At 47.9% G+C, this 19521-nt stretch overlaps 1 protein-coding gene across 2 annotated transcripts in view; it reads left to right on the top strand.

The window, feature by feature from the left end:
- Window positions 1-19521, top strand: part of FYCO1 (FYVE and coiled-coil domain autophagy adaptor 1) — an 85700-nt gene that overhangs the window by 60611 nt on the left and 5568 nt on the right. For both annotated transcript variants that reach the window (XM_060022338.1, XM_060022339.1), the window contains 3 exons: window positions 8416-8511; window positions 11990-12200; window positions 19091-19200. In XM_060022338.1, the coding sequence (XP_059878321.1) occupies window positions 8416-8511; window positions 11990-12200; window positions 19091-19200 (417 nt within the window). The remainder of the gene's footprint in view (window positions 1-8415; window positions 8512-11989; window positions 12201-19090; window positions 19201-19521) is intronic.

Genomic DNA, 19521 nt, shown 5'->3' with positions numbered 1-19521 from the left:
TAGTTGACCATAGGTGCATGGGTTTATCTCTGGGCTTTCTATCTTATGCCATTGATCTATGTTTCTGTTTTTGTGCCAGTACCATATTGTCTTGATTACTATAGCTTTGTAGTATAGTCTGAAGTCAGGGAATCTCATTCCTCCCTCTCCATTTTTTTCCCTCAAGACTGCTTTGGCTATTCAGGGTCTTTTGTGTCTCCATACAAATTCAAAGATTTATTGTTCTAGTTCTGTAAAAAATGCCATTGGTGATTTGATAGGGATTGCATTGAATCTATAGATTGCTTTGGGTAGTGTAGTCATTTTCACAATATTGATTCTTCCAATCCAAGAACATGGTATATCTCTCCACCTGTTGGTATCATCTTTAATTTCTTTCATCAGTGTCTTATAGTTTTCTGCATACAGGTCTTTTGTCTCCCTAGGTAGGTTTATTCCTAGGTATTTTATTTTCTTGTTGCAGTGGTAAATGGGAGTGTTTCCTTAATTTCTCTTTCAGATTTTTCATCATTAGTGTATAAGGATGCAAGAGATTTCTGTGCATTAATTTTGTATCCTGCAACTTTACCAAATTCATCGATTAGCTCTAGTAGTTTTCTGGTAGCATTTTTAGGATTCTCTATGTATAGTGTCATGTCATCTGCAAACAGTGACAGTTTTACTTCTTCTTTTCCAATTTGTATTCCTTTTATTTCTTTTTCTTCTCTGATTGCCGTGGCTAGGACTTCCACAACTGTGTTGAGTAATAGTGGTGAGAGTGGACATCCTTGTCTTGTTCCTGATCTTAGAGGAAATGCTTTCAGTTTTTCACCATTGAGAATGATGTTTGCTGTGGGTTTGTCGTATATGGCCTTTATTATGTTGAGGTAGGTTCCCTCTGTGCCCACTTTCTGGAGAGTTTTTATCACAAATGGTTGTTGAATTTTGTCAAAAGCTTTTTCTGCATCTATTGAGATGATCATATGGTTTTTATTCTTCAGTTTGTTAAAATGGTGTATCACATTGATTGATTCACATATATTGAAGAATCCTTGCATCCCTGGGATAAATCCCACTTGATCATGGTGTATGATTCTTCTAATGTGTGGTTGGATTCTGTTTGCTAGTATTTGGTTGAGGATTTTTGCATCTATATTCATCAGTGATATTGGTCTGTAATTTTCTTTTTTTGTAGTATCTGTCTGGTTTTGGTATCAGGGTGATGGCAGCCTCATAGAATGAGTTTGAGAGTGTTCCTTCCTCTGCGATTTTTTGGAAGAGTTTGAGAAGGATGGGTGTTAGCTCTTCTCTAAATGTTTGATAGAATTCACCTGTGAAGCCATCTGGTCCTGGACTTTTGTTTGTTGGAAGACTTTTAATCACAGTTTCAATTTCATTACTTGTGATTGGTCTATTCATATTTTCTATTTCTTCCTGGTTCAGTCTTGGAAGGCTATACCTTTCTAAGAATTTGTCCATTTCTTCCAGGTTGTCCATTTTATTGGCATAGAGTTGCTTGTAGTAGTCTCTTAGGGTGCTTTGTATTTCTGCGGTGTCTGTTGTATCTTCTTCTTTTTCATTTCTAATTTTATTGATTTGAGTCCTCTCCCTCTTTTTCTTGATGAGTCTGACTAATGGTTTATCAATTTGGTTTATCTTCTCAAACAACCAGCTTTTACTTTTATTGATCTTTGCTATTGTTTTCTTTGTTTCTATTTCATTTATTTCTGCTCTGATCTTTATGCTATCTTTCCTTCTGGTAACTTTGGGTTTTGTTTGTTCTTTCTCTAGTTCCTTTGGGTGTAAGGTTAGATTGTTTATTTGAGATTTTTCTTGTTTCTTGAGGTAGGCTTGTATAGCAATAAACTTCCCTCTTAGAACTGCTTTTGCTGCATCCCATAGGTTTTGGATCGTCATGTTTTCATTTTAATTTGTCTCTAGGTATTTTTTGATTTCCTCTTTGATTTCTTCAGTGATCTCTTGGTTATTTAGTAACGTATTGTTTAGTCTCCCTGTGTTTGTGCTTTTTACGTTTTCTTCCCTATAATTCATTTCTATTCTCATAGCGTTGTGGTCAGAAAAGATGCTTGATATGATTTCAATTTTCTTAAATTTACTGAGGCTTGATTTGTGACCCAAGATGTGATCTATCCTGGAGAATGTTCCATATGCACTTGAGAAGCAAGTGTAATCTGCTGTTTTTGGATGGAATGTCCTATAAATATCAATTAAATCTATCTAGTGTATTGTGTCATTTAAAGCTTGTGTTTCCTTATTTATTTTCATTTTGGATGATCTGTCCATTGGTGTAAGTGAGGTGTTAAAGTCCCCCACTATTACTGTGTTACTGTCGATTTCCTCTTTTATAGCTGTTAGCAATGCCTTATGTATTGAGGTGCTCCTGTGTTGCGTGCCTATATATTTATAATTGTTATATCTTCTTCTTGGATTGATCCCTTGATCATTATGTAGTGTTCTTCCTTGTCTCTTGTAACATTCTTTATTTGAAAGTCTATTTTATCTGATACAAGTATTGCTACTCCAGCTTTCTTGTGATTAACATTTGCATGGAATATCTTTTTCCATCCCCTCACTTTCAGTCTGTATGTGTCCCTAGGTCTGAAGTGGGTCTCTTTTAGACAGCATATATATGGGTCTTATTTTTGTATCCATTCAGCAAGCCTGTGTCTTTTTGGTTGGAGCATTTAATCCATTCATGTTTAAGGTGGTTATCGATATGTATGTTCCTATTACCATTTTCTTAATTGTTTTGGGTTTGTTTTTGTAGGTCCTTTTCTTCTCTTGTGTTTTCCACTTAGAGAAGTTCCTTTAGCATTTGCTGTAGAGCTGGTTTGGTGGTGCTGAATTCTCTTAGCTTTTGCTTGTCTGTAAAGCTTTTCTCCATCAATTTGAATGAGATTTCTCCATCGATTTCTCCATCGAATCTGAATGAGATCCTTGCCGGGTAGAGTAATCTTCATTGTAGGTTCTTCCCTTTCATCACTTTAAGTATATCATGCCACTCCCTTCTGGCTTGTAGAGTTTCTGCTGAGAAACAGCTGTTAACCTTATGGGAGTTCCCTTGTATGTTATTTGTCTCTTTTCCCTTGCTGCTTTCAATAATTTTTCTTTGTCTTTAATTTTTGCCTATTTGATTACTATGTGTCTCGGCTTGTTTCTCCTTGGGTTTATCCTGTATGGGACTCGCTGCGTTTTCTGGACTTGGGTGGCTGTTTCCTTTCCCATGTTAGGGAAGTTTTCGACTATAATCTCTTCAAATATTTTCTCGTGTCCTTTCTCTCTCTCTTCTCCTTCTGGGACCCCTATAATGCGAATGTTGTTGCGTTTAATGTTGTCCCAGAGGTCTCTTTGGCTGTCTTCATTTCTTTTCATTCTCTTTTCTTGATTCTGTTCTGCAGCAGTGAATTCTACCATTTTGTCTTCCATGTCACTTATCCATTCTTCTGCCTCAGTTATTTTGGTTTTGATTCCTTCTAGTGTAGTCTTCATTTCAGTTATTGTATTGTTGGTCTCTGTTTGTTTGTTCTTTAATTCTTCTGGGTCTTTGTTAAACATTTTTTGCATCTTCTCGATCTTTGCCTCCATTCTTTTTCCGAGGTCCTGGATCATCTTCACTATCATTATTCTGAATTCTTTTTCTGGAAGGTTTCCTATCTCCACTTCATTTAGTTGTTTTTCTGGGGTTTTATCTTGTTCCTTCATCTGGTACATAGCCCTCTGCCTTTTCATCTTGTCTGTCTTTCTGTGAATGTGGTTTTTGTTCCACAGGCTGTAGGATTGTCATTCTTCTTGCTTCTGCTGTCTGCCCTCTCTATCGTATTTCTTTTAATATTCGTCATAACTTATTAATTGATTCACAACTGACTGAATGGGTCATGACCCACAGTTTGAAAAGCCATTGAAAGGAAACTCTGTGTCCCTAATCATTGCCTTTGAGACTGCATCACCCACCCATGCACACTCCCACCTCCATCTGTCTCCCCTTCCCACCTCACAAAGCTCCCCCATGTAGGTCCTCAGCCAGGACTAGCAAGGGTTGCAGGACCTACTCTGGTAAGAGGGTTGTCTGTGTTGTGATGGTCAGAGAGGTGGGGAGATGGAGGAGGAGAGGGAACAAAAGATTAGGACATCTTGGGGGTTTTTTGGCTGCACCCCACGACTTGTGGGATCTTAGTTCCCCAACCAGGCATCGAACCCATGCCCCTTGCAGTGGGAATGCGGAGTCCCAACCACTGGACGACCAGGGAATTCCCAACATCTTTTATTCTTAATGAGGGAATATGAGAGAACCAACCACAGTTTTCAGAGTTCGTTTCATCATATGTTATTTATCTTTCTCATTTATGGTATTTGCACTTTGCACAAGAATGAGAGCAAATGAAACGAGGCAGGCCTGAGTGGCCTTGGGCCCGTCTCCTCTCCCCTGGCCCCTGCCTCCTTAGCCATCAAGTGGGGTTGGACTGGATGGTCCTTTGAGCTTCTTCTCACACTGACATTCTGTGATGGGGGTGGGGGAATCTGGAAGCCAGCGATTGGAAGATGAACAAGAAAGAGGTGTTGGACAGGAAGGCGGTCAGAGGTGGGCTGAGCTGGGGAGAAAAAGGAGTGACAAGGCTTGCCCTTGGTGGCAGCAGGCACTTGAGGACATGTCCTTGCTGTACCTTCCCTGGGAAGAGTGGGGAAGGCTGAGGGCACGAGCTGCCGACCAGAGCGAGCCCACCTCTTTCCCAGCCAGTAAAACGCCTTCTCCAAGTCCTTTGAAACTTACAGCCTTTTTAAGCCAGCAAAACTTGGAGTCCTTCCAGTTCCATCTCCTCCCATTTAGAAAGGAGAAGTCTGAGGTCTCAGAGTAGGAAAGGGCTCACCCAGAGTCACAGTCATAAAGCCAAGACTGGGACCACGTGGAGTGATACCCCTCTCCCCTGAGCCATACCACCTCCCCTGCCCTCTGGAGCCACAGTGAGCTACAGCCAGAGGGAGCCCACCGGTTAGGCCTCAGCGCTGAGGGCGAGGTGTTGGTGAGGACGCGCTCTCCCACCTGCCGTGGGCTGCTATAGACTGTGCACAGACAGCCCGCCTGACACCTGAGTGCTAGTGGGCGTCTGATTATCTAGGCAGCCCTGGAGGCCCCCGTACCAGCCAGCGGCTTCAGCGCTCCAGCAGTAGACAGGAGTGAGGCCGGGAAGTGGGGCCATGTGGCGGAGCGAGCAGGCGTGATGTCCAGCTGTCTGAATGAAGCCAAGTCTCGAGCTCAGAGATTTCCAGAGAGGACGGAGGCCTCCCCCGTGCAGTGCTGTCCTCCAGACAGAGAAGCTTTGTAAGTTGGCAGCGAACAGTCTGTTTTGTGTCTGAGAAAATCCTGTTCGAGGTGAAGGTGCTGCAGTTTGTCCCCAGGTGTGGCTCTGATAACCCAGCGTTTGCCACTCCACGTGTGACTTGGGGTCTTCCTCCTTCAGGATCTGTTGCTGATTCTTCTCTTGATTTCATCAGCATTACCTCTGCCCTTTCATCCTGAATTTACACACTAACAATTTACACCCCCACGTATATTTCTTAACAAGTAGCACAGACATTCTTTGGTTCCTGCACACGGCCGTGACCTGTCCTTTGGGACAGGGAAAGCCCAGCCACGGCCCCTGCTTGCAAAGAGCATGTGGACCAGGGGGAGAAAAGACCCAAAAGCAGATAGGCAGAGCCCAGCGTGAGCAGGGCTGTGACACGTGGGTGGCTGGGAGGAGTACGGGGTGCAGGAGCGTGGGGGGTGGGAGCGAGCTGCAGGTGCCGCGTCTGTCGCAGCCCCTGGGGTGACACCACCAGTCGCTGACCCCCAACTCCTGGTGCCTCGTGGTTGCTGCAGGCGCACTGCGTGTCGCACAGGTATTCCTGCCCCCAGGGTTGAGTGGCATCCGGGACAGGCTTAGGCGAGGCTCCCTGGATTTTGCCAACTCTGAGCCACCCGTCTTCGCATCTGCATGAAGAACACCTGGGTGCTCCCGGGACCTTCCCAGCCTCCTGCTGACTGAGTGAGGAGCCTCAGGCCTCAGGCACAGGGCGTAGACTTCGGGGGACGGTATCTGCGGCCCCTCCCCATGGGTGGGTTGTGCATCTCTGCCCATTGCTAGTGCCTCTCCCTGTGGAAGGATGAGCCTCGTGCCCCTGCTGTGGCGTGTTTGGCCACGGGACCCACCCGGCAGTGAAATGTGAGGAGCAGTGTGGTGAGAACCGTTTCTGAGCAGAGGCGATGCCGCCACCTCCAGCCAGAAGCTCTGTGAGCGTTAGGGTCTGGCCACCCACTGTGCTCTCTTGTATTTCTCACGTTCCAGAGATGATGTGAGGTCCCAGGCTCACCTGAGCTCTGGGATTCAGGGTCTGTTAACTCCCTAGGAAAGCTGCAGAGCCCCTCCCCAGGCATCACACCCGGCCGCAGCCCAGATAGCGAGCGCTCTCAGAGAAGCACACTAGTTTCCCCGTGTAAGTTGTAGGTCCACTCTAGGGGCAGCCGTGAACTTGGTGCTCGAGTGGGTGTGAGGGCAGGTGAGGAGGGCCATCTGAGCGCGTGGTCTGGATGCTTGCTGTCAGCCGCTGACCTCGTGTGCACTGTATGTGCCGAGGCCGCCTTCCAGTCAGGCCGCAGCTGTCTGTCCCTGCCTCAGAGGGAGCGCGTCTGTGGGGTAGGGCCCGTGCCCGCCTCACGTGTCCTGCGCAGTGCTGGGCCGCCGCCTCAGGACCCGCTCAGCAGCAGGCAGGGTGAGGGTAAGGCAGGTCTGAGTTCACACAAGTTCACACAGGGCCTCAGAGGTTGAGTGAATGTGCCTGGGGGCCAGGCTGGTGAGAGCCCAGGGGCATGTGCAGGGGGTGGGATGGGGGAGCAGAACTGGGTGAGGGCATTTTGGGGCCTATTGACCTCACCCCAGAAACATCTGGGGAGAGCCTACTAGGACAGTTGAGAAGGAATTATCACAGCATTTTGGGAAAAAGCCATGCTGCTCAGGAGATCTTCCTCATTAACGCCTTCCCATGGGGCAAATCAGCAAATCACTTCCCTTTCCTGGACCTAGGTTCTTCTCAGGCAGCATTGGACACTGGAGCTGGTTGGGTTTGAGATCCCTGAGCTCATATAAGCGATTGGCTGCAGTGGGCGTGGGACCCAGCAAGATGAGCACTGAGCTGGAGTCAGGGTGTCTGGCTCTGGCCCTGCCTCTCAAGACCTGCCTGGGCCTCTGTGTCCCCATCAGTGAAGTGTGGGCACTGCTCCGAGGATCAGCAACTCAGCAGTGGTTAAAAATGTTCCATGGGAATGCTAGAGTTAAAATTTAATAGATGTCTTGGGACTTCCCTGGTGGTCCAGTGGTAAAGAATCCGCCTTCCAATGCAGGGGACTCGAGTGTGATCCCTGGTCAGGGAACTAAGATCCCACATGCCGTGGGGCAACTAATCCCGCGTGCCGCAACTACTGAGCTCGCGTGCCGCAACTAGAGAGCCCGTCGCCACAACTACAAAGCCCGCGTGCCCTGGAGCCTGCGTGCCACAACTAGAGCGAGAAAACCCCCACGCCACAACTAGAGAGAAGCCCCGAACGCTGCAAATAGCGAAGAGCCTGTGCACCGTAACGAAAGATCCCGCATGCCTCAACAAAGATCCCATGTGCCACAACTAAGACCTGACGCAGCCAAAAAAATAAGGAAAATAAATATTAAAAGAAAATTAGTAGATGTCTTTATTGCAGGACATCTCAGAGCCTTGAATTTACTGTTTAAGAATGCCATGAGTTTCTAAGAAAGAGCGCAAGATTCCCCTCCCCTGGCAGTGGTGTTCCACAGAGCACGCTTTGGGAACCATGGCACCTCTGTACTGCCAGGCAGCTCCCACAGCTGGTTCTCCACACAGCAGGCAGTAGGTTGTAAGGGAAGAGGAGCTGTGGCGTGGATCTGCCCTCTTTGTATGAGTCTCTGTCCCACAACCTCCTTCTCAGGCCATGCCGCTTCCTGCCTCATCAGCTCTGGGTGCCTGTCCTTGTTCTCCAGAGATGGGCCAGAGCAGGCTCGTCTAGTCGGGGACTGGCGCTGAAAAGGCAGCATCAGTGGTGCTGGAAACTTACCCCATGGCTGTAGCTCTGCTGGCGTGGGACAGGAGGGTGGTCCATTTGTGCTGTGGTCACCCATCCCACACCCACCGGAAGACATTGGGGAAGTCACTGCAGCCCTGTTGTCTTCCCTCCCCATCCTGCCTGCCTGGGCCTGGCCCCCATGGCTCTCCACCCCCAGAGTCTGCGGGGCCTCTGTCCTGGCCTCCATGATGGAAGGGTTCCCCGTGCATTCTGAGGTTGGCTACCAGACTCCAAGACTACGGGCTGCAGGATGTGGGACCCTGTGTGCTGATAGCTAACTGGCTGTGTTCTCGTTTGTGACATTTCAGGGACACCACGTCAAACTCGCTAACCCCTGAAGACACTGAAGACATGCCCGTGGGGCAGGATGCTGAAATCTGCTTGCTGAAATCGGGAGAACTGATGTAAGTGATGGGCTCCCAAGCTGGACTTCCCAGGGTGTCACTTCTGGGGAGGAGGAACACCAGAGGAGGCCTGGCCTTCCGGTGTCCCAGCTGGAAAGCACCCCAGAGGCTCAGACTTGGCACCCATGGTGGTTTTCAAGTTTGTGCTTCTTTGTGTGTGTGTGTGTGTGTGTGTGTGTGTGTGCGCGCGCGCGCGCGCTTCTTTTTCTTCCTTCCTCCCTTCCTTCCTTCCTTCCTTCCTTTCCTTTGTAAAATTTATATACAGTAAAGGTCCCCATTTGTAGTATACGGTGCTTGGATTTTGACAAGTAACACAGTGTAATCACCAGGCATCTGCCAGCCCCCACATCGAGCTCTGCCAGTGGCTTTACAGTCTCAGGCCTCAGCGCCCAACCAGCTCCACTCCCAAGTCTGCCGAAGAGGAAACCTAGGTCCAGAAAAGAAAATTGACCGGAGTGAAGATATAGAACAGTTCCATCACCCCAAAAAGCTCCCCTGTCCTTTGATACTCATCCTTCCCCCACCCCATGTCCTGTGTTCTTCCTTTTTGAAAATAACTTTATTTTCTTATTGTAAGAAAATTTTCCTTGTAGAAAATCAGGAAACAGAGATAAGCAAACCACCTTGGATATAGCCTTCCAGTCTTGTTTATACTAATATACCTAATTTTTCAACATAAACAAATATCCTACGTCTTATTTCACAGTCTTTTTAAACTTAATATTGCATGAGTATTTCCCCATATCATTCTTTTTCTCCAGTGTTGTAACGAATGGCTGCATGATTGCATTATGGTCATCGAGTAGATTCAGTCACTCATTCACAGATATTTATCCAGCACCTACTATGAGCTAGATACTCTTCTAGGTCCTTAGAGCACATCAGTGAACAAAGCAGACAAAGATTCCTGCCCTCATGTTCACTTTACATTCCAGCAGGGGTGACAGACAATAAGTAAATTATATAGTATGTTACAAGGTGGTGCTTGCTTTGGAAAAGAAACCAAGAGTAGGATTGGGGGGAGGGGTTGCAATTTTATTTTTTCTTAATTTTTTTAATTAGTTATCTATTTTATACATACTAGTGTATATATGTCAATCCCAATCTCCCAGTTCATCCCACCACCACTACCGTCACCACCACCCCACGCCTGCTTTTCCCCCTTGGTGTCCATACGTTTGTGGGGTTGCAATTTTAAATAGAAAACGCTAAGAAGGTAAGACTTGAAGGAGTTTTCGTGCAGATATGAGAGGGACAGCATTCAGGCAGAAGGAACAGTCAGTGCAAAGGCCCTGGGGCAGGATGGTGTCTGGTGTGTTTAAGGAATAGGGATAGGGTCAGTGTGACTGAAGCAGAAATAGGGAAGGAGACTGGGTCAGAGAGGGAACAGGGCCCACGTCACATCAGGCCTTCTTGGCCATTGTAAGGACCCTGGCTTTTAATCTGAGGGGAATGGGAGCTTTAAAATTAGATTTGGAACAGAAGTGTGACTTAATATAATTTACATTATAAAAGGAGTCACTCTATTTGCCATGTGGAGAATGACTATGAAGGGACAGAAGTAGGGAGACCAGTTGAATTTACATTTATGATGTGAGTCTTATGGACAACAGACTTATTTAAGATTATATTTGAGCAGAGATGGCAAACCCTTGATTTCTTTTTATTAGCATCTCCTTTGGCGAGACCAAGAATTGTCCTCTCACTGAACAGATGAGGTCTAGAAAGGTAAAAAAGATTAAAGGCACAATCCAAGTAACTCGGTGCAAGGGGAGAATTCTGGAATGTAAAATTATGAAATGACCCAGCATTAGTGGGGCACCCTGTCAGAGTAAGTAATGCAGCAAGATTGCCATGTTGTAAGAGACCTCTTTTCCAAAATGGACCCTTCTGCCTACTTGCAGATTCTTGAAAATTGTAAATATTGGACACGACCTTTTTTTACTATAATTAGCAATAAAGCTTGAATTAACACATGGGAAAATGGTCCATGGAATTAAATTTTTACACAGGTGAATGACCTGTATCAGAGCTGTTCCTTAGAGCATTTTGGTTTTCTAATCATTGATTAGTCTTCTCATTTGCAAAGCTTGGGGAGTATTCCCATCCACCTCTACGACTTTGGAGCCAACAGAATTCTTAGCACCACCACTTATTTGCTGTGCAGTCTTGGGCAAGTTACCTGCCCTCTCTGAGTTTTGGTTTCCACCCCTGTGTTAAAGGGCACAGTAATATTTTTGTTCATGAAAGGCAGTTTGGTGTAGTAGAAAGGCAGTGGCTTTGGATCAGACCTGTATGGACCTGGATAGAGTTGCTTATTCTTTTTGAATCTTAGCTTCCTCGTGTGTAGACGGGAGCATCATGCTTCCTCACATAGCCCTTGTGACAACACCAGAAGCTGGCGAGCAGAGGTAGCCCTTGCACAGTTGAGGAGAGGAGATGGGACCGTCCAGGGCCGCACACTCCTGAGCTGCAACCCCGCACTGGAGGCCCTGCCCTCGTGGACCTCGCTCACCTGCTGCCTCCAGATTTGCTGGGCAGGAGGAGGCACCACTTAATCAGGGAGACTTTGCCCTTCAGCACAGGTTCATCTTCTAACGTAACTGTCACACCCGCCAGAGGCAGGCGTGGTTGTCCCTGTCTGCAGGTGAGGAACCTGAGGCTGACATGAGGGTGAGCCCTGCGGCAGATGAGAAGCGAGGCAGGTACCAGCACCGGGTTCTCTGGGTCCTGCAGAGAAACTCACTGTCCCTAAACCCTTTAAACTTTTGGAACTGGCTCTTAATCCAGCTAATGAGAGTTAGAATAGGGACACAGCCCCAAGAAGCCTGTCTCCCCAAGGCCCTCAGACTACCCTGCATTAAAGAGTCTGGGGTGTTTGCATTTATGAAAAGTCAGGGTGCCTGCTTGGAATTTTTTGGCAGGCCCCAGATTTCCGCTGAAAAGAGGGACGACTGACCGAAAGGGCAGGAGGTTTCAAACGATGCGTGTGCTTACTTCTGGTGCTAATTAGGTAAAAGCGGGAGGCGAGGAACTGGAAGGAGAAAGGGGAGAGAAAGAGTGGACAGCTGAGCCGCAGGGCAGCTGCAGGAGAGCTGCAGAAAGCTGAGGCCTCGGCACGCGCTTCCCGTCCTTGAGCGGCACAGAGCAGCCCAGGCTGTCCTCTCAGTCCCAGCCGGCTTGCAGGGACCACACCAGCTCCTCGCGGGCAAGGATTATCATCTGTATTTTTTACTTCTGTGTCCCCAGTGCCTAGAGCTATGCCAGGCACCTAGTAAGTGCTCAGGAAACATCTGATGGCATGAGCTGCACATCAAGAATTCTCCCATGTTTAAGCGTGTCAGTCATGGGGACCCAGGGCTTTTCCTCCCAGGAGCCTCCAGGGTTTCCAGTCATCTCGGAGTCACAGACAACCTGGCCAGTGGACTCAAACGCTTTCCCTGCTTTGATCAAGTCCCTCTCTGCATTTGTATTTTAGGATAAAATTACCCCTCACGGTGGAAGAGATCGCCAACTTCGGGGAGGGCAACAGGGAGCTGTTTGTGAGGTCCAGTACCTATAGCCTCATCCCCATCACTGTGGCCGAGGCAGGCCTCACCATCAGCTGGGTCTTCTCCTCCGACCCCAAGAGTATCTCCTTCAGTGTGGTGTACCGGGAGGCGGAGGACACGCCGCTGGATCAATGTAAGGTGAGGCCATCTCCCTGCCAGCAGGATTCCCCGGGCAGAGCTTATCTGGGATGTTCTGAGAGGGGCACAGAGAGACCAGAGTGGGAAACCCCCCTGGGTTGCATCATGCAGAGCAGGCAACACACCCGGGCTTGTCCAGCCTGGGGGAGGAGAGCTGCCTTCTAATGTCTGAAGTCCTGCTCCTGGGTCAGCTTCAGACTGACCTTAGAATAGGTCGGTAGGTGAAACTGAAAGGAATACAGATGTGTGACTCAGTTTAAGGATCATTTCTTTAACAGAGCCATGCGGAGCAAGAACGGGTCACCATGGGAGGTGGGGACCAAGATCTTTGCTTCTGGTTATGAGCTTAGGGTGTTCAGCATCTCACCTCAGAAAGGTCAGTAGAGGCTCATAGCCATTGTGTCACTTGGGTGGGCTGGAAATCTTCGTGGCAGATACCAGTTCTTAGAATACTAAGACATTCTAAACATGGGACATTGACAGTGGCCGGGACCATAGTTCTCAACCTTGGCCACACATTAGAAACACCTGGGAAGCTTTTTTTTAAAATAAATTTATTTATTTTTTAATTTTATTTATTTTTGGCTGTATTGGGTCTTCATTGCTGTGTGCATGCTTCCTCTAGTTGCGGCGAGCGGGGTCTACTCTTCATTGTGGTGCACGGGCTTCTCATCGCAGTGGCTTCTCTTGTTGCGGAGCACGGGCTCTAGGCATGCGGGCTTCAGTAGTTGTGGCACACAGGCTCAGTAGTTGTGGCTCACAGGCTCAGTAGTTGTGGCTCACAGGCTCTAGAGTGCAGGCTCAGTAGTTGTGGCTCACAGGCTTAGTTGCTCCGCGGCATGTGGGATCTTCCCGGACCAGGGCTCGAACCCATGTCCCCTGCATTGGCAGGCGGATTCTTAACCACTGCACCACCAGGGAAGCCCTGGGAAGCTTTTTAAAACACACTTCTGAGTCCCCACCCCAGACCACTAAACCAGAATCTCTAAGGGGGATCCAGGCATCCTTAGATGGTCCCAGTGGGCAATCAAGGTTGAGAGCCACTGGTGTAGCTCAAGGGGAAGAAGAGTAGAAAGGATGGAGTAGGATGCAGAGCACAGGACAATGAACAGCCTCCGGGGGCGCTGATTCACTGTGGGCCGAGGAAGAGGGAGGGTCTGAATTCCACACCTGAATCTCTGCAGGGAGGGTGCCAGGGGATGATGGAGGGAGAGCTGGTTTGGGTGGAAACACGAGTTCCATTTGAATCACTGTGAGTGGAAGGAATAGTGAGGACAGTCACACAGGCTGGATTGGAGCTCCAGGTAGATCCTAGACTTTTAATACAAAATCTCCATTTTCTAAGAATGAAGCTAGAGAGGAGCAATTTGAAGTTGTGTGAAAGAAGCCTTCTGTGAAGTCTCTGCGATGACATCCACTAGTCCCTCACGCTTGTGGTCCTCTGGGTGTCCTAAGGGGCTCGCGGTGAGGGCTGGGGAAGGCCCAGAGCCCCAGGAGGGCCAGGCTCGGGCATGCTGGCACACAGGTCGCCGCTCCAGCTTCGGTATCCACATGGGCGGACGTGTGTCCGTCTGTGTTTGCTCTCCTGCCATCCCTGTCCTGGTGATATCTGCCTATTATAGAGATTGCTTTGTCATTTCCTTCCTCTTCAAATTCACTCCTTAAATTGGATTCTAGCCCCCCTGAGTTGGCCTTGATTATTGGAGTCTCGTGCTCATGCTTATTTAAAAACTGCTCTGCCCCTCTTTTCCTTTTGGAGGCTCACAGCCACACCACACATGTAGCCTTGGAGCCCTTCCTTCCCAAGCGGTTCTGAACGTCCACCCGGGAGGTCCGGGGCTTGTGGTCAGAGAGTGGATTCAGGCTCACTGCTGCCACCTGGGCACATGTCTCGGTCCACGAGGCAGGTCTTAGTTCCACCTTGCTCATGAGGAAACTCGGGTGCAGAGCGGCCTGCCTGGGCAGTTGGTTGGGCAGCAGTTTAAGCAGCGTGCTGCTCAGCTCTGCACTAGCAACCAGCTGCACCACCTGGAACTCAGCACCAGCACCTTCGCTGTTCACCTCCTGTTCCCAGTGCCCGCCGAGCGCCTCGCACTGTGTCTGCCCACGTTAGATACTGGTGGATATTTGTGGGAGGGAGAGAGGGAGGTGACTAGATCCGGTCTTCACGCCTCTCTCCTTGCTCAGTCACTCACCAGCCTAATCCTCATGGCCCTGGGAGACCTGTGTGGTTCCTCCCAGGAATCAGGAGCTCAGGGACGCCCAGGAGCCATCCTCATCTCTGGCTCCCTTATTGCCTGAAGGATATGGTTACCATTGTCTTTCCCACAGTGGACGCCAGGGGGCAGAAGGAGCCCATCTGCAGGGTGGGTGAGAACGGTGCTCAGGTGCTCCTCTGCCGTCACAGGCGCAACTGTCACCAGCCAGCTGTGGGGATGGCTGTGATGTCTGCCTGTGGTCCTGTACAGACATCAACCTGGAGAATCTACATCCAGGCTCACACCTTTAGCATCTATCCTGGGGACTCCCCGTATGATGCCCTGACCAGACTGGACCTTATTGGGAACAATGGGACATAGTGCAAATTGCAACACTCAGGTTTCGTGATTGTGGAGGTTCAGGCATGAGGAGCTATGCTGTGTACTTGCACTCTGTTCACAACCATTTAGTGTACGCTGTATACTGGGCTCTGTAGGGTGGGCCCACTGGGGATAAAGAGAGAAGGAACAGCATGAGATCTGCCCTTGAGGAGCTCATGGTGTGATCAGAGAGAGACCTTATTTAAAAAACAACTGTGGGGGAAAAAAGAAAGAAACAACTGTGATTCCAGGTGGTGACTGTCGTGGTGGGGTGGCACTTGGGGGTGGGGGGCAGACACGTAACCTGGGGAGCAGTGATCGGGGCAGGAGACTCTTGGGCCAAACCAAGAAAAGCTGTGGGGAGGGGATGGCAGGGGGACATGGGTTAGAGGAAAAGCGTACAGGTGGAGGGAACAGCATGGAAGGCCAGTCCCGTCTCTAGGGGCATGTCAGACACTCCCACTCGGGACCACCCTCTCTCCAGAGGGACCTCCTCTATCAAGGCCATGCCTTGACACTGAGATTAGAGACTGTGACTTTGGGAAGCACTTGACGAAAGAAGCGGTAAATCAAGGACTTGAGGCTACCCATGTGCAGACTGCTGCCCTGAAGCCTGGGACAAATCAGGGAAGAAGACCAAGGCCCTGCCTCTCTCTTTGGCCAGAGAAGCTCAGAGGCCTGCCTTAGGCTACTGGGAGCAAGGACCCTTGATTTTTTAAACAGCTTTATTGAGGTATAATTTACACACCATATAATTCACCCATTTAAAATGTGCAATTCACTGTTATTTCAGTATTATTCACAGAGTTGTGTAACCATCACCACTGTCTGATTTTAGATCATTTTCATCATCCCCCGAAACAAAAAGAAACCCTGTGCCCATTAGCAGTCACTCCCCAACCTCCACCCAGCAACCACCAACCTACCTTCTGTCCTTACAGATTCCCGGTTCTGGACATTTCATGTGAATGGAATCATGCAATATGTGGCCTTTTGAGACTGACTTTTTCCATTTAACATAGAACCCTGGCTCTGCACCAGGCCGCCAGGTCACTAGAGTCCCTCGAGAAAGCAGTAAAACCAACTTGGACTGTTTTGCAGATATGTCACTTACATCAGGTCATGGGCGCCCAAGCACTGGAGGCTGATGCGAGACGCCCCCAGAGCTCACACAGCAGAGACCTGTCTCACTCAGGGTTACATGAGACCCCAGTCATCTCCCGTCACCTCTGCTGTATGGGCTTTGACACCAGAGCCTTCGTTAATCTCCCCTAGACGTTTTGATTGATTGATTTTAAAATCAGTCTTACAGATTTTGACCGTGGTAGAAAAAACAGCAGCTGGAATGAACCAAAAGTCCATAGAGTAGACTGTTTAAAGAAATGAAGAGTATTATCTTACACATGTCCTCTTCAGAGGACCTGCCTTAACAAGCTCTTGGGTTTTGCTTTGTAATCAAAGTAGTGTGTGGGAAGCTTGAGGTGCGGGGCACACAGGCGTCCCTGTGTAAACAGCAAGCCTTTCTCCCCAGCACTTCCTCCTACATGTGGTTGCTGAAGTATCTTAGGCCAGGCTCAGAATTTTTAGGTTATGCATCACGGGAACAGACCCAACCACCCAGCCTCCCAGGATTCTCAGTCCCCAGTGGAATTAGAATATTGTAGAACATTAATGGAACTTGATAAGAAGCAGCTGCCACAGAGCCCATGCATAGTAGGTCCTCATGCATCTTTGTCCCTTCCAGGCTTGTCTTGGGCCCGTCCTACTCCCTCACCACCACCAGCTTCCTGCCAGAGCACATGTACTGTGGTGTCAGGAACATACTGTGTGCTATCTCTCTCTCGCATGCCTTTGGGATCTCCCTCTTGACTTCTCTCTGACCCATATGTTATTTAGCTTCCAAATATTTTGGGATTTTCCAGGCAACTGCTTTTTTTTTTCTTACTTAATTCCATTGTCAGAAAATGCACTTTGTATAGTTTGAATCCTTTTAAATGTAAGTTTTGGGTTTTTTTTTTTTTAATGGCCTAGAATATGGCCTACCTGGTGAATGTTTCAAGTACACTTGAAAAGCATGTGTGTTCTGCTATTGTTGGGTGGAGTGTTCTATACATATCAGTTAGATCAAGTCAGTTGATAGTGTTCTTCTATTTCCTTACTGAGTTCCTGCCTACTTATTTCATCAATTATTGAGGGACATTAAAATATCCAACTATAATTATGAATTTATTCTATTTCTCCTTGTAACTCTACCACTTTTTGCTTCATATGTGTTGAAGCTCTGTCATTAGGGGCATAAATGTTTAGGATTGTTTTGTCCCCTTGATGAAATTGACATCTTTATCATTATGAAACTGTCCCTGGCCACATTCTTTGATGTAAAAATCTACTTTGATATTAATATAGTCAATCCCTCTTTCTTTTGACTAGTGTTAACATGGTATATCTTCTTACATCCTTTTAACTTCTTTGTATCTTTACATTTAAATTGTATTTCTTGTAGGCATGTTGGGGTTGGGGCTTGCTTTTATCCAACCTGATAATACATGCCTTTCAATTGGGATGTTTAGCCTACTTACATTTAATGTGATTGTCAATAAGGTTAGGTTTGAGTCTCTCATCTTACTGTTTTTTATTTGTTCCATCTGCTTGTTGTTCTCTTTTCCTCTCAAAGCAGTAAACTAGGGCAGTTGCAGGGCTCACCTTGTTCTCTCACAGATCACTGTCCATCATTGCCTGATGTACAGTGTCTTAAAAACTGTTTTGTATATTTTGTTGGTTTTGGTTGTTACTTGAGAGGGTAAATCTTAGCCATTCTCCTATGCTTTTGAATATGTTGTCCCTGCTGCCTGGAGCTGCCAGAGCTCCCTATAACTAGCTAAGTTGTCCAAGCTCAGTGTTGCCTCTTCCAGGAAGTCTTCCCTGATTCTGCCTCTCCTCCCTCCCACCCAGAGGCTGGGATAGGCACCCCTCCCTGGTAGACCCCTCGTGACAGTCTCACCCAACATAATTGAATGTTTTTTTAATCTGTTGTCACCATTAAACCACAAGATCCTTAAGGGCAGCAGAGCCTTTTGTGGGAACTTACTTCACTCTGGGAACTTTGTGGCCACCATGTAGTGTTTCAGGAAACAGGTAGCTGTATTCAAGTTTGAGTTGAATAAGTAACCACATCTTTATAACTATTTTGGAGTCAGTCATTTTGCACAGGTTGAAAAATGTTTAATAGGAAAAAATTAAAACTAAATTTAACAAAAATTGAATTTCCAAAAAAGGAGCAACATTTAATTTTGTAGAGAATGAAGATTTTTACATTGTGGGGCAGCTCACCACCTTAGGAACCCGTCGCTGAGATGTTACATGGTCTGCGTGACCATTTATATGTAGTCCCAAATGGGAGGCTTATGGATGCTTAATGAGACAAGACCCTCTAAGACCCCTTAGAGGGTCTTGTCTCTAAGTGTCTCTAAGTGCTTGTCCCTTCAAAAAAATGTTTTTAATTTTGGTTGGCTCTTGTGTTCATTCCTGTCATATCTTCAATTTTAAAGTATCTTAGCTGGCTAACAGGTTGAAGACTCTGCCCATGGGAAAGAGGTTGGCCATCGAAAGACCCCAGCCCTGGCCCTGTCCAGCTCACAGCATTTGCTCAGATTTGGCCTCTGACAGTGAGGCCCTTAGAAAATAAATGTCTCCTGGGATTAATTTCTCATTCTCAGAGGAGATAGAGAGGAAGCAGGAGACTTGGAAAGATGAAAGGGCTCTGAGGCATATGGACCGACTGGGGCCAAGTGAGAAGCCACGGGTGGAGCCAGGGGTGGTCAGCCTGGGGCCCAGCAGCTTCACAAAGTGTGGAAAGAGGGCTCGGCCTGTCCTGTGAGACCCCCAAGGGTAGCAGCACCTGCGCAAAGGAAAGAGCCAGGCAGGATTTCACCTAGAATAAGCCTCACCTTCCTGAAGCCAGAAGGGGGCTGTTCCTCTGGATGGTGGAGCGTTCTGTCACTGGCCATGGTCAGAGGAGGCTGGAGGACCATTCTTTTGGGATGCTGACCAATTCGTGATTCTGGATGAAACTCGTGTCTACAGCCTCGCCACTATCTCAAGTTATCGACCCCCCCAGGGCATGTGGAAGGTACCCCACCGATCCTGGGGGCTGATCTCAGCCCCAACCCTGCTCAGCTGTGACCTTAGACGAGGCAGGCACTCAGCTTCCCTGGGCCTCAGTTTCCTTCTCCAAGATACAGAGTCTGCCCAGAGGATCCATGGTGCCCTCTCAGCTTCTGTTTCACTTTTCCTATCTGCTTTGTCTCCCAGGTGCTCATTCCCACAACCCGATGCAATTCCCACAAGGAGAACATCCAGGGCCAGCTCAAGGTCCGCACACCAGGCATCTACATGCTCATCTTCGACAACACCTTTTCCAGGTAGGAGCCACCTCATTCATCAGCATCCAGAGGAATCCACCTGGCACCTGGTCCCAAAAACAGAGGTGGATGTTTAAAAGAAGTTATTTAATTATCAGTAGCTTATCATCAGTAGTTCTTTGATTTTAGACCTATGCCTTGGTGTTCCAGTGTCTGTTATAGACTGTGTAACACACAGGCTAACACTTACAGACTCTCGCCACATGGCAGGTGTGTTCTCCGCCCTCCGCTCTTACTTACTCACTTCAGCCCCACATCAGCCTCATGCAATAGGGACTGTCTTTCTCCTTGTGTTACTACTAAGGGACTGAGGACCAGAAG

The sequence above is a fragment of the Delphinus delphis genome, chromosome 10 (assembly GCF_949987515.2).
Source record: "Delphinus delphis chromosome 10, mDelDel1.2, whole genome shotgun sequence".
In the NCBI taxonomy this organism is placed as follows: domain Eukaryota; kingdom Metazoa; phylum Chordata; class Mammalia; order Artiodactyla; family Delphinidae; genus Delphinus; species Delphinus delphis.
This window is presented reverse-complemented; position numbering and strand designations above follow the sequence as displayed.